Genomic DNA, 15,080 nt, shown 5'->3' with positions numbered 1-15,080 from the left:
CAATTTGGGCCCCTAAGCTATCCCTTGGGCCCTATCAACATTATTATTATTATTATTTTCAATAGTTTTGTTATCATGGTTCTTCATTTCAGGAAATTCACTTTCGTGTGCCTGCCCTCTCAACAAGAAGCACTCAACTTTTTGCTTCTCAGAAGCCGAGATTGTGCCTCATCCAGCGCTCTCTGTTCCATAGACTGCCCAGTCAATATAATAATCTAGGAAGCCAAATAGACATTTTTGAAAATCTGGAAAGTTTTAGAAGAAAGTTAACTAAAAGTACGCAAGTCTCTTAACCACATGTAATTTTTTTGTTATTATTTTTGTTGTATTATGTTATTATTTTTTTGTCCTTATGTTCCAATGTAAAATGGCTAACGCTGTATTTTAGAATCTTCTATTAAATAAATAAAATACGTAAATAAATAATAACACCTGTAAACTTTAAAATAAGACACATCTGATTAAAAATTATTCATTAAACTCGTTTTTATTTACAAGCACCACTTCCACTATGCATTTCGCCACACAACACTAATACCGAACACGCCCAAAAGGAAAATAAACCGACACTACATTACGGTAGCCACAGTGCCGCGAAATGATAAACAAAGATGTTGATTGATTTCAGTATACCTGCACATGAATTTCAATTTTTGCATTCAAAATGTTTACATTCGTTTATTCGAGGAAGAATTGTTTACATTCGAAAGCTGTTACGCCGCCTCCGAAAATAGGGTTATGATGTAAGATGTTATTTAACCCGGGAGAACGTGCGCGTCGTGACGAGACGCATATTTAGGTCTATTGGACTTGTTTCATCATTGTTTTAATTACTTTGTGTTTCCTTGTTTCTTTTACTTATTTACATGTATATAATTCTATAACAAAATATATAAAGCTGGTATGAGTTTTGAAAAGTTTACTAATTTTTTTTTTAAAAAAAATTGTTCTCTATTTTGTAAGAATATAATAGGGAAAAGAAACATGATTTTACAAAAATTTAATGAGTAATTGTTTTTGCTTTTATTCATTTCTATTATGAATATAATTGAAACAAAAATAATTTTATATATGCTTGATGCAAAGATTTTAGATAGAACAAAATTATGATACTAAAATGTATTTACAAATTTAGTATGTTCCTTAATAAGTTTACTACAGGTTTTTTTTAATTGTTTCACCTCTTTACTCCACATCCTTTTCATAACCGTCAATATTTCCATTTGCACGTTCCATATATTTAAAAGAAATATGTAATCACGGCAGATATAGAGTGAGCAGTGTATGGATGCATTTTCATTCATTTTCTGATTCACATTCTTCATCGCCAAAAATATGTCGTCTTACTCTTTCAAATAGCCTTCCAGTTTCTTTATCAGGTTGCTCCTCCCAGACCCTTTCAAGAAGCCTATGAATTTGATCCTCTTCTCCCGGGTTAATATGATGTATGACACGCGCGGTCAAAAACACCACATAGGAAAGTAAACTGTGCCTTTTAAATGGTAGAAGGCCACTGTTAAAATTTTTGGCTGGCCAGCGGATCTCCCACAAGCCCAGCATGGATAAGGTGCGGGAAGGAGCTAAGTCAACGTGAAGGCAAGCAAAGAAAGATACAGGGTTCTCGGAAATTCCCCTTACAAACTTCTAGGGCAAGTAGAGGGGACTGAGTAGACAATATTTGGAAAAGGAACCCATGTCCGGAAACGTACCGTTTCCGTGCTACAACCATGACAATGTGTCGGATGTGCCTGTGTTGGTATGCAACCGGGTAGGCAGTACATGACGTCAGAAGATCACCTGATGGCACGTGACGTCTACAAATTGTTGCGTTCCACTGTCGACACAGGTGTTGATTAATGAATAGTACACAGAAAAAACTGGTTTGTTTGGAATTACCAAAAAAGTTTGGTTGAGTTGTTTGGTTATGCTTTTTGTTTCCGATAACCAAATGTTACTTGTAATTACTAAAGCATTTTGTTTAAGAATACAAAAAAATTTGGTTAGACGAAATATGGTACTCGTAAACAAAATTATACACATTTAAGTGAAGAGAAACAAAACGTTTGGTTAAATTTACAATAACTAGATAACATTTACCATTACGCACACGCTAAAAGTATACGTCTGTTATGGCGTACGCACGTTCAAAAACACAAACCGCTGTATCTGAACGATCGCACGGTGAATTTCAGCAAGAATTTCAGTGAATTTTGTGCGTCAGGACTGTTCTCAGCGCATGCGCAAAACACGAGTGCGAGTGACCACAAGGCAAAGACAGTCTTTGTCTAGGCTAGGTCATTTCTTTAGGATTTTGGTGGTCGAGCTCGTCGGACTGAAAATACGGACCACGGAACAGAAGAAATATTTTTCCCCCTCATAATGGATGATGTTGTGAAGTCGAGATTAGAAAGTTGGGGCTTGGCTCCACTTATCGAGATTTTCCGAGGTAAGTGAATAATTATATTAATAATTTAAGGTAAAATTCAAGTTTCAGGCTAATTATATTTCTTTTCTTTTTTCTTTTCTTCGTTGCCACGTGGTGGTAGTGGTTGGCCAAAAAGGAACTTCTGAGTATTAACTACGTTCATTATAGTAGAGCGAGTTGAATATATATTTATGTATATATGCACAGTTATTTGTAATTTTCATCCACCTAACGAAAGTAGCACTTTTTCGTATTCACATAACCTTATTTAGGCAAGTTCATAGCCATTATGTGCTGTACACCTATACCAGGAAATGTACTCCATCTAGTGTGAAAGCATTTACATATTTGGCTTTATGTGATCAAAATTAATGTTATCATCATCCACGAGTTCACAATGTATCTAATATTTATGAAGATGGCGTCTTTTTCAAACAAGGCTATGTTGTAAGAACGGCCCTAGAGGCCGAAACACGCCCGCTCCAATAAAGGCGATTTTATTATTATTATTATTATTATTTAGTATTCTCAAGCATTTACACCAATATGCATCTGGCATAAAATTATTATGATAGAGAGCAAATTTCGAGATAGATTATTTTGTTTGTGTGCAGCATGCGTGTTTGTACTATTGCAAGATAGTTGCCACATGGTTTAAAGTGCCCCTAGGTCTAGACTTCTATCTTTGCAATTTAAGTTTTCTGCAACTTCCATCCAAATGCAAATTACAGAAAATTAGAACAGTTTATTTGAAGAAAATGTGTTACTTTCATGAGATTTTATTTCACCACGAGGGGATACTGCATGTAGCACGTGCCTTAAATCTTTTTTTTTTTTTGTAGTCTTTAATATTATCAAAAATGATGATTACACAGCAAGTTTCAATTAATAAATTTTTAGTTGAAACTGTATGTGTTGTGTGATAATTTACCATTCAAAATTAGTATTGGTGAAAATTGAAATTCTTGGACATGTTACGGTGCTGCAGCCTGTAAATGAAAAAAGCATTTCTGCAGAATATTATGTAAAGTAAGGAACTTTTACTAAATTATGGCTAATATTTCACTCAATCAATTGATTTCAAAGTTAAGTAACTAGCTGGAAAATGTAAAAATCAAGATTAATATGAGAGAGCTATTGAAACCTGACTAACATACTCAACTACAGAAATTTCCCACTCATTATTTTTTTAGAAAGGTGCTAATGGATTATTTTTTTGGTAGAGGTACCAAAAGAGAAATTTCATACAAGGTAGACATGAAAAATAATGTGACTTTCTGAAAATAGAACAAAATGTAGTTTTACCACCTGATGAAGCCTGTTACTCTGTGTTAATAATTCTGAGTGACTATTTTCACCAGGTGGTGAAGCTACCTTTTGAGTTATTTTCACAAGATTTTAAACTATGTGCATGATCTACAACCTGGCGTGGCCTGCTACATCGATGTGTGTATTCTTTGGTTGCTGATGTGTACAAAGCTTACGTCTGTGTGCAATTATTTTCGTGCAGGAAACAAAGTACTTTTTTTTCTGCATGCCATGGAGTTGGGAAAATACCACACAATGGACTGGTGCTGCCAATATGTCACATGAGTATGAGGGGCTATTATGTTCCCAATTGCTTTCATTGTTAGGTTAGGCAGGTCAGGTTTAGTGCTATTAGCATTAAAATTACTTGGGTATGACTTGAGATGACCGGACCCCTCTCCGATTTTCTTCATATTTGACATACTCATTAATTGAGGCATCCTAATCATGAATCTAAAGTTAAAATTTGTCGGAAACGTCTAGAAATTGCAAAATAAGCAAATCAATTTTCGCAACCGGACCGCTCTCCGATTTTTATAGTACTGCTCATACTTACTGAACCATTGGCGCGTGGTTAGGTTAGTTTCGGTTAGGTTAGGCAAACATAGTTAAAATTTGGTGTTGTGATAGTATCAGGAATTTGGTTGTGAAACAAATAAAATCACGAAAATCGACAGTTTCCATTCCGAAAACTAACTCCTTATTTTAGCTTATTTTGCAATTTCTAGATGTTTCCGACAAATTTTAACTTCAGATTCGTGATTAGGAAGCCTCAATTAGTGAGTATCCCAAATATGAAGAAAATCGGAGAGGGGTCCGGTCATCTCAAGTCGTTCCAATACTTGTGTACGAAGCTTACGTATGTGTGCAATTATTTTCGTGCAGTAGATAAGTATTTTTTTTCTGTATGCCATGGAGTTGGGAAAATACCGCACAATGGACTGGTGCTGCCAATGTGTCACATGAGGGTGAGGGGGTATTACGTTTTAAATGCTTTCATTGTTAGGTTAGGCAGGTAAGGAATAGTGCTATTAGCATTAGAATTACTTAGATAAATACTTGTGTACGAAGCTTACGTCTGTGTGCAATTATTTTCATGCAGGAGACAAATATTTTCTTTTGTTTGACATGGAGTTGGGAAAATACCACATGATGGACTGGTGCTGCCAATATGTCACATGAGTATGAAGGATATTACATTCCTAAATGCTTTCATTGTTAGGTTAGGCAGGTCAGGTTTAGTGATATTAGCATTCAAATTACTTCTGTAAATACTTCCCATCATGTGATCATGTAATTCCCGGTCTTCAGCACTTTCTGCTATTCTCACTACGTGGTCACAGTAGTAGCAACACCCATTTTTAATTTAAAATACCTTTTTAGCAGTAAGTTATCAACACTGCAAATGAATATAGTAAAATGAGATAGGACAATATTGTGGTATGATTCAGGTAATTATTTTCCTGGTTAATATAGCCACATACGCTGTTCTCATTCCCTTGTGAAAATAGACCCACATGCTATTTTCACCACCTAGTGAAGATAGTCATAATGCTATTCTCACCATCTGGTGAAAATAGTCAAGGCCTAAATAATTACATTGACATTTTATTTTAATAATATTTTACTGTCTCTTTTGAGTGATTTAATGAAAGTTTTTGAGAATGTGTGAAATTTTTATTTAAGAACCTGAGTACATACATTGATGCAAGCACTGATTTCTGTTCTTCTCACCACCTGGTGAATGAAAACGTTCATTTTTAAATGAGATACAGATTGCCTTGTATGAGATTTTTTGTTAATATTGACCACAACTACCTTCATCAGGTGATGAGAAGAGCAGATAGTGCTGAAACCAGGAATTGCATTGTCACATGTTGGAAGTATTTACAGAAGTAATTTTAATGCTAACAGCCCTAAACCAGAATTATTAACGTACCCCTTCAATCGTATGTCATGTGACACTTGCAGTAGCAGTACAAATTGTCGTTTGTTTTTTTAACAAAAATGCATCTCAAGCAAAGAGTATTGTGCAGAACCCAGTATTCTTTAACATGAATCATAATATAGTTCCAAAAGAGCATGGTTTGAAATTCTGAAAATAAAAGCATCTAGATTTAAACCTTTTGCACATATGATTGTGGAATTTCTGGTGAAAAATACAACCACAAATCAACTGTGATTGCATATTCAAAGTTGACTTACGCATTAATTTTCTAAATCACTTTAAGTGTAAAATTCTGGAGTCTCTCACTGGATTAGTAATTATGTTTTCTCCATTTGTCTGTGAGTGGGGATTTATTTTTGTACAAAGGTTAATGCAAGTCTCACAAGGCACTTAGGTCTGTCCTCACTTCCTTCCTTCTAGCTTCCTTACTTAAGGATCGTTGAATTGTTAAACCACACACTTAAGGTTCTGTGTAAATAATTTAACTTATAGATCCATGGTAGTGAGAGAAATAGCATGTAACTACATGATGAAAATAATTTTCCTGCAAAAACAGTTTCTGCTATTCTAACAATCTGATGAGGTACTTACTTGTGTTCATTTCTGAGATATACATTTTCGTAACAGAATGAGTTTCTGCATTTTGAATATTGTTGTGAAGTTCATGTAATTAATTTGACTAGTCCATATTGGGGAATATATTTCAAAACTGTATGGAGAAGGAATTCATTAGAATATGCAGCCTCTGTTGTAATGTAAGAGTACTGAAACTTTATACTAGTGTGTCCGTTAACTGCTATCAGTGGTTCATCAACTTGAAATATTATGCACTCATTGACTGCTACGAACTACATGTGCAGCATTTTTCAACAGAGCCAACATTATTCTCTTATTAGTTTTGGAGAAAACATTACTTTTCACTTTATTCAACAGTTATTAGCATCTAAACTTGTGCAGTGGTATATAGTTTGTTCAGTTGCCATTGTTTTAAGGATCATGTGAGGACCCCCTCCCCTTCCCCCCTCTTGCTGCCTTTGCGAACTGAGGGCGTAAAAATATTTTATGATAGTTTCCAGTCTGAGGTGGATCGGCAAGTGAGCAAGTGAGACTGGCTAAACTCTCAGATTATATTTCATCTTAATTTGCACTGGTTGTTAGATTAAGCAGTCAAATTCTATGCATCTCTTAAAAAATAATTTCAGGCAAAAATAAATATGGTATGTAGGTTAGGCAGGTTCAAGAATCTCTCAACCTAATTGAAATAATTATTACTTAAGGTTCTGTGTAGATCCATGGCAGTGAATGAAGTAACTATGTGATGAAAATAATTTTCCTGCGGAAACTCTTTCTGCTATTCTAACCATCTGGTAAAGTACTTGCCTTTCTGAAATGAAATTTTATTTTCTAAAAGTAGACAAAATTCCTCCCTGCATCAGAAAATATGTTGAGAACAGAGCTGAGTACATGCACATTTTTAATTAAGAAATTTGAAAAGCAATAATATGTAAATTGCAATGTTCTACACATATTTAACTTGTTCATAGCTCTATACTTGTCCAAATCACAGTAGGAATGTTATATATAGGTGTGCATAGCCATCACGCAGCAATCATTCCTTAATTTGCATAATATATACAGAAGTGATTATTTGCACTGTAGAGCGATTCCATGTGGTGTCACATGGAACTAATAACAAAATAAATTTACAGGGAATGAATTATTCCTTAAAGGAAAAGATAGGACTTAAGATACCCTTTTCTTGTAGCAACTATATTTACCCTCTAAATAAGTTTTCCTGTAATTTAAGATATTCCATAATATTTGCGTTGAAATTTATAATTTGCTGTTACGCATAATCAGAGAACTTGCATGTTTGTACAGTAATATATTTCTGTGAATTAATTAACTTTCCAAATAAGACTTTGTTCAAAATATTGCAATATTCATGTCCTGCACCATATTCGTGAGGTCTAAGGTGTCATGCTTTGGGCTCCAGCTATGAGATGCATGCAGGTTCGAATCCTGGTTTAAAGCATAACTTTTCTCTTGAGGTTTCTGTCTGTGTGTCATTAGGAAACTGGGGAATTACAAATGAATAATGTAACCTGGTGAAAGAAACTTTACCTCGACAGGTGGGAGTAAAGCCAACAGTATGTATGTAGGCATAGGTCCTTATGGTCTGTTGTGCCATGGGTTAATTTTATTAAAATTTTCATACTATTCACCGAGTGCAAGAACCAAAACTAATAATGGATAGTTTTGTCTCAGTAAAATGTGAGGGTCGAAAGTAAAATTCCTGGAAAAAATAGTTTCCGACATAAAATTAACTAACTGCAAGAGACAATTTACTTAAAATAGCTAAAATATTTTTGCACATTTGAACTTACACTTCAAACCTGTTGGTAAATGATACTTCAATAGTTATTAACACACCAGTGTAATGTAGACCTATTTTTGAATTTTTTTTTTAATTTCAGAAGAAGAAATTGATGATGAGGCATTTAATGTCCTCACAGAAGAGTTGATTGGCAAGTTAATCCCCAAAATTGGAACAAGAGCAAAGTTTCTTACAAAGTGGAGAGAATTCAGAGGAATAGATAATTATGTAACATGCAGTGTGATGGATGATGGCTCAGTGTCCTTTACAGACTCAAACATAAATCTCGAGCATGATCCACTAGAAATTACTTCAGATAATGATAATTCCTTACAGAAGGAAGAAGTATCTGAACCATGCAGAAAAAGGCAACCTACTGTTTTGAACATTAATGATGATGCACAACAGCCGCTCTGTAAAATAATGAAGTTATCAGACTTTGTAAGTTTTATGCCCAAAATTTAATTATGTAATCTTCGTATGTGAATATTGGGGAAACTTCTTAGGTTACATGCATGTGCAGACTAAAGTTTCACATTCAGGAAAATCTCAATCTGTCTATCTCTCTCACTCTCTCTCTCTCTCTCTCTCTCTCTCTCTCTCTCTCTCTCTCTGTGTGTGTGTGTGTTACTGTGAATAGTTCAAGATCTTGAAGATGACAATGCTTGCATGCTCTCCTCCCACAAACAAACCTACAAATGACTCACTAATATGGTGCTTTTCCATGTTGCAGATATTGGAAGAATTTCTGAATGAGAAACTGCATGGGAAAAAAATTCTTATCGATTACCAGAAGAATGGTCGCCTGAGTGCACAAAATAGGCGACAACTAGTGTCACTGATTGTCGACCATTTCCTACAAATAAATACCCATTTATCGAACGAGGTATTCCTGGATTTGAGTATCAAAATTACAGAGGTTTTTCCAACAGAGCAAAAGGTATGACACAGGATGAAGTTAAATCTTTACGTTGCTAGATTAAATGAGATTACTTTTTTGTATATGAAATGCTACTGAATTGTAAGTAAAGGCTGATTTTGAGTGACTAAGGTACAAATATGTTTTGTTTGTTTATTCAAGTATAATTCCAATCTGACTGAACCATTCTAGTGCTGTTAAAAGTATTTTTATTTTTTTAAATAAAAAATAACATGTTGTACTTAGTCACTATGTACATATGTCTAATTGAACTAGCATAGTGAGGTTTCTTTGAACTTAAGCCAAACTAATGTCTATTAGATATGTATAGATGTATAAGACATTATACATCTTAATATATTTTCACAAAATTGTTTTAGACATTCAATGTTCATATTTATTGATTCTAGTTAACTTGTGTGTTTGACAGAACTTAAATGTTTTGCAGGAAATTTATTACATAGAACCAAAGGCTCAAGGACCAGATCAGAAAATTTCGAAAGGAAAACTTGTGGATCGATACCGAAATACCAGGAGAACATTACGTAGAAGTGGTGTAATAGGTGCTGTGAGACAGCGTAACCAACATATACCGGACACCAGTTCTGTGGAAGATGGTTTGACAGGTAAGCTGGATAATTGAATATACTGTAAATGCCACTGTAGAAGTTCTTAAATTATGTGAATGTCAGTATTACAGTTTTTTTATGGTAGGCTTATTCTTGTGCACTATTGTACCGGGTTCGGTACCCGGTGGAGGCTCATGGTGGTTCGGATCCCACTTTAAACTGTAGGTTCAGTCCCAGTTATCCTTACTGTGCATAAAGTGGACTTAAAACACCAAATCAATCAATCTTGTGTACTATTCTAGTAACTTCTAGAGTTTGTTGTTAACCTCAATATTGTGTATATTTCCATTACCTTCCAGATTATGATGAAAACACTGACAGCAAAGCATGGCTTCAATACAATGTTGAGCCATGGAATGATGTGATTGAACACTGGAAGAAGACATTCAAATTTCGTTCCAGGCAAGAGAGTAAAACTGTACAGGAAGTGTTATCATTGTGGCCAGCATTGAAACAACCTCTAGGCTACACACTGGTAAGCATATCTCAGACATCATTGTTCTTTCATTAGTTGAATTGTTGGTGGCTGCTGATTCAAAGTGAACTTCTAGCACCATGGCTACGCTGTAGAGATCATATTCCTTGCCTTTTTAAGGGATGGGAAGGGGTGACATTTGTCTCAATCACATTTATGAAGTGCACTTATGTCATTCATTTCATGGGGCATTTCGAGAAAGCATATGCAGTCAATGGTATGTAAACGACTAACGTAAGAATGTGAAAACTCCAAAAAAAAAATTGGTCACATAAAAACACTTCCTTTCAGAGGATACCTAACTTAAATTTACACCATGTCAAACCCTGTACATTTAGATTACACTTTGCTGTGACTCTTTTACGCAAATGTTTTGCCACTTCAACGCCCTTTTCACAACACAATGTTTATACTCGGAGATCCTCTATCAAACTACAGCAGCCATTAAAGAGGGGGGGGGGACAAACTATATTGTCACATGTTAATGAACTCTGCTACAGTGTGTTTGGGTAGTTCAGATTCTGCATTAAACTGTAGGTCCAGCTCTGATTAGCCTACCTGTGCATAAAGAGAGCACAAATAGTGACTTTAGATAGGTAGATAAGACTTTGTATGAAGATGAGACATTGTATTAATGTTTTTTAATTTTCACAGATTGATCTAGACTTCAAGAGAATTTTTCCCAATCACAGACCATTATTTGCAGAATGGGAGTCTATATCTAAGAAGCTGACAAACTTAATGGTTGACAGGCTCAAAGATGATGCATCAGTAGAACTTTTAAGTGTCTTAGACGATGAATCTGCTACAAGAGGTAATAACTTCATGATTTATTTTCCTTGCTATTATGCAATGTAGATTTTTAAAATTTATTTTAGGCTTAAATATTAACTTTCATCAAATACTTAGTTCCCCTTCATTCATGGAGATTATATCATATGAAAGTTATAGCAACCAGTGTGTAATATGTGGACATATTTTGATAATGTAGCCTCTTGTAACTTTCCTTCAATGTACATATTAATTGTTGATTGTCACTTGAAAACACCAAGAATCAAATAATTTGCACTCAACTTGCACTGCAGATTTTTTCTTTCAAACTCGAAAATTATTTTCTTTTTTTAAAAGAAGTATTTGCCACGTACAGCAATGGATGAGAAAAATAACCTCTGTCAATAGGATAAATTGTAATGCCAACAATATTTTTTCAGATACTAAAGCAGCTATAATACTGATTTTGCTGAGTCAGTTGTGCCGTTCAACTACCCAGATAAGGCATAAGAAAACTTGGAAACCAACTGTGAAGGAGTCTCAGGATAGCTTTGTCTGTCACATAAAGGTAACTATTAAGGCTTAATAACTTATAAACTAATTATTTCAGGCCATGTTTGAATTGCAGATATATTAAGTAAATATGACATCAAGAATAAATACATGTAGATTTTGTTATTGTAAATATTTCAAATTTCAGCATTTGGATTTTTTAATAATATATGGTAAATTGGAGATATTGAGGCATGTTAAAAAGTTTTAGGATAGTTAATGTACCAAGCTGTTTAATGCAAATGTCTCATATTAAGCCTGCTTTACAAGTTTATATATGTTTATGTATGTATTTATAACTTTATCTCTGATATTTCAAAATATACTTACCAAGCTTATGCTATGCTTATGGAAACAGATGCAGGTAGTATTTTAGGTGGATCATTAGGTATGCAGAGTGTATTTGTTGTTAACTTGCATAATTAATATTTTCAATAATTCATTTCATAACTTGAAAGCCAAGGGAATTATGTTTAAGCAATAATTTTGTTTTCTTTTACTTGTGTTGATCCTCCCAGCTGTATTAATTTGCCAAAAAAAAATTTAATTTGTAGGGAATTGGAGATGTTGAGCAATTCATTGAAGACAAGAATAGGAAATTGGCCTCATATGGTCTCACAAGACAACCGCTTGTGATTTTGGTGGGACCTTCTTTGAGAAGCATTACTGCTTCATATGCAATAATCAATAGTACTTGGTACTTGTTTGATAGCGTGCTGAAGGCAGTAGACATCTGCTTCAAGAGTTTCTTCACTCTGAATGCCGAATACCCAAGAGAGGGAGAACACTTGTGGCTTCTGCTTCAAAAATGTGTGTACAACATTTCTACAAAATCTGACAAGCACATTATGTCGGTGAACACTTTACTGATTGACCTCATTGGATTGTGATTTCTTGTTATGAATGCTCTTTTTTAATGAGAACTTACTTGCAATGTTAGTAATATAGTGAAATATATTAAGCCTAAACCTAGATGTAAGGGTAGACTGTTGTCATATGTAACAAATTCAGATTTGTGTGTTTTACCATATAGTACAAAATGGTGTTGTGTTATATTTGTAACAACCATTATCCAAATTTTTCAGCACTAATATTGCACTTAAAATTTCAGCACATGATATCTTCAAATGGTGTATTCAAATGTCGTGATGATGGTTGTTTACGAGACTTCATTGGCATAAAATCATTTAGGAAACACCACAGGAGAACACATCATGCAGGTTGTGATATTGAAATTACTGCAAGTTCTGATATTGAAAATACTGCAAGTTCTGATGTGCCTGTTGAATTTGAAAGCAGTGAACCAACTAATGATCAGGGTATAGATACACACCTTCAATTAATTGATGATAACTTATTTGGGGAAAACATTCAGTTGGAATGTGTAACATTCATTTCACAGTTGTATGCAAGAGCAGATTTAACTAGGTCACAGATCCAACACATTATATCAATGGTAACAAACTTCTATGGACCTCTATTGTCATCCCTACAAACAGAAGTTAAGGCAGCATTTCAGTCACCAAACCCAATAAATCAAGAATCAGTTGTAAGAAAACTTGGTTTGCTAGAGAATGCTTTCGATGGCTTGTCATCGGAATATTTAAGAATAAAGTATTTAGAGAGCAATAAATATTTGGTTAGGCCTATTGAATATGTGATAGGAACAAGGTTAGAAAACAGAGTCATTTCTGGCAAACGTGTCCTTACTCCAGTGCAATCCAAAGGACATTTCATTCCCCTACATAATATTCTGACTCTGCTTTTCTCTATCCCTTTTGTATTTGAAAGAGTTTTTGATTATGTTGCACAGTTGTTGCAATCAGATACATTGTCAAATTTCATCCAAGCCAAATTATGGAAGAAAAAGGTAGAGCTATTTGAAAACAAAAAAGTATTGCCATTGTTAATCTATTTTGATGAATTTGAGACTGGCAATCCACTAGGATCACATGCAGGGATTCATAAGTTAGGGGCAGTATATGCAAGCATTCCATGTATGCCTCCTGAGTTCCGTTCACTACTGGAAAATATTTTTTTAGTTTTGCTCTTCCATTCATCAGACAGAGTACAACTTGGAAATAATGCTACATTCAGGGTCTTGATTCAGGAGTTGATATTTCTTGAAAATGAAGGCATATCAATAAACACAGAACAAGGAGAAGAAAGAATTTTTTTCGCTATTGGACTTATATGTGGAGACAACTTAGGACTCCATGGTATTCTTGGTTATGTTGAAAGTTTCTCTTCTTTGCATTCATGTCGATTCTGTAAAATATCCAAAGACCGGCTGCAACGCAGCATTGACGTAGGTAATGAGGTTTTAAGAAGTAGATGTAATTATAGTGAAGATATTGCTATTAAAAATTTATCTGCAACTGGTATTAAAGAAGAGTGTGTGTTTAATGAAATTCCATCTTTCCATGTGACAGAAAACTATTCAGTTGATATAATGCATGATTTGTTTGAGGGTGTTTGTGTGTATGATCTTCTAAATGTTATGAGACATTACATTATAACTTTGAGGCTCTTTACGCTTGACATGTTGAATTCTCGTATTCAAGCTCTAGATGTTGGTGTTCATGAACAAAGCAACAGACCACCAATAATTACAATGGACAATTTAAAGAAGAAGAGTTTGAATATGTCTGCAGCACAGATGCTTTTTCTTGTTAGGTATCTGGGACTCATAATTGGAGATCTTGTTCCAGATGAGGATGAAGTGTGGTATTTCTATTGTACATTAAGACAAATAATAGATCTAGTAACAGCACCATCTTATCAACTTGGGTGTGATAAACTGCTGGGTTGTCTCATTGAGGAACACCATGAAATGTACTTAAATTTGTTTCAGGAGCCTCTGAAACCTAAACACCATTTCATGTGTCACTACCCTGAAGTGATGCGCCAGTCAGGTCCTTTAATTAACATTTGGTGCATGAGATTTGAATCCAAACACAGTGTTTTTAAAACAATCTCTTCTGTAGTAACTACAAGGAAAAATGTTACTTTTACGCTAAGTTTCAAGCATCAGTTGCAGCAGGCAGAACGATATGTATCACAAAGAGGTTTTAACACTCCCTTGATTTCTTTTGGACCAGGTGCTGAAATAGAAACAGCATCTCTTTCCTATTTTGCAGAAATCTCCGATTTCATGCTTACAAAGCTGTCTGCAAAAGTGAATAGGCTTAATCATGTAACTGCAAAGGGAACATTATACAAACAAGGAATGATATTAGTTACTGTCATAAGAGATGACTTCCCACAATTTGGTGAAATAATTGATATTTTAGCTGATCAGGACTCTTCTGTTTATTTTGTGTGCAGCGAATTGGAAACAATCAGTTTCAATAACCATATTCATGCATATAAAGTATGTACAACAAGAAGATATACTTGTGTTGCACACAGTGCTCTCATTGAACACAATCCAACATGTTTTGTACATGTAAAGGATGACAGGTATGTTCCTCTAAGGAATGCCGTGTAGTTAAATTCTTCACCTTTAAGGAAAAGATTTCCTGGTGACGATGATGAAAAGATTCTCTCGGGCTGTCAACCAGGTGAGTTGTGGAAAGAATTCAAAGCTTTCGAGAGCTAACATCACTCTCATCTTCAGGGTAAAAGCTTGTAATCTTTTCCCAACTCACCTGTTCAATAGCTTCGGAGAATCTTT

General features: G+C 34.7%; 1 protein-coding gene across 1 annotated transcript; it reads left to right on the top strand.

The window, feature by feature from the left end:
* Positions 1-1,925: 1,925 nt before the first annotated feature.
* LOC145994604 (uncharacterized) lies at positions 1,926-12,304 on the top strand. The gene is made up of 8 exons (XM_083130646.1): positions 1,926-2,446; positions 8,159-8,499; positions 8,792-8,998; positions 9,426-9,603; positions 9,906-10,081; positions 10,736-10,895; positions 11,293-11,420; positions 11,959-12,304. Exons 1-8 carry the CDS (start codon positions 2,380-2,382, stop codon positions 12,292-12,294), a joined length of 1,593 nt encoding a protein of 530 aa, XP_082986772.1. The 5' UTR covers positions 1,926-2,379; the 3' UTR covers positions 12,295-12,304.
* The last annotated feature ends 2,776 nt before the right edge of the window (positions 12,305-15,080 follow it).

This window comes from Lepisma saccharinum, chromosome 11 (genome assembly GCF_977018435.1).
Source record: "Lepisma saccharinum chromosome 11, izLepSacc3.1, whole genome shotgun sequence".
In the NCBI taxonomy this organism is placed as follows: Eukaryota; Metazoa; Arthropoda; class Insecta; order Zygentoma; family Lepismatidae; genus Lepisma; species Lepisma saccharinum.
The sequence above is the reverse complement of the archived record's forward strand: the minus strand, read 5'-3'. Positions and strand labels throughout refer to the sequence as shown.

Excerpts from the sequence above, each read along its gene's own strand:
- LOC145994604 (XM_083130646.1), top strand. The coding sequence starts at position 2,380 with ATGGATGATGTTGTGAAGTCGAGATTAGAAAGTTGGGGCTTGGCTCCA. Across the intron at positions 9,604-9,905 it reads TGTGGAAGATGGTTTGACAG|ATTATGATGAAAACACTGAC; the intron begins GTAAGCTGGATA and ends ATTACCTTCCAG. Across the intron at positions 10,896-11,292 it reads CGATGAATCTGCTACAAGAG|ATACTAAAGCAGCTATAATA; the intron begins GTAATAACTTCA and ends ATATTTTTTCAG.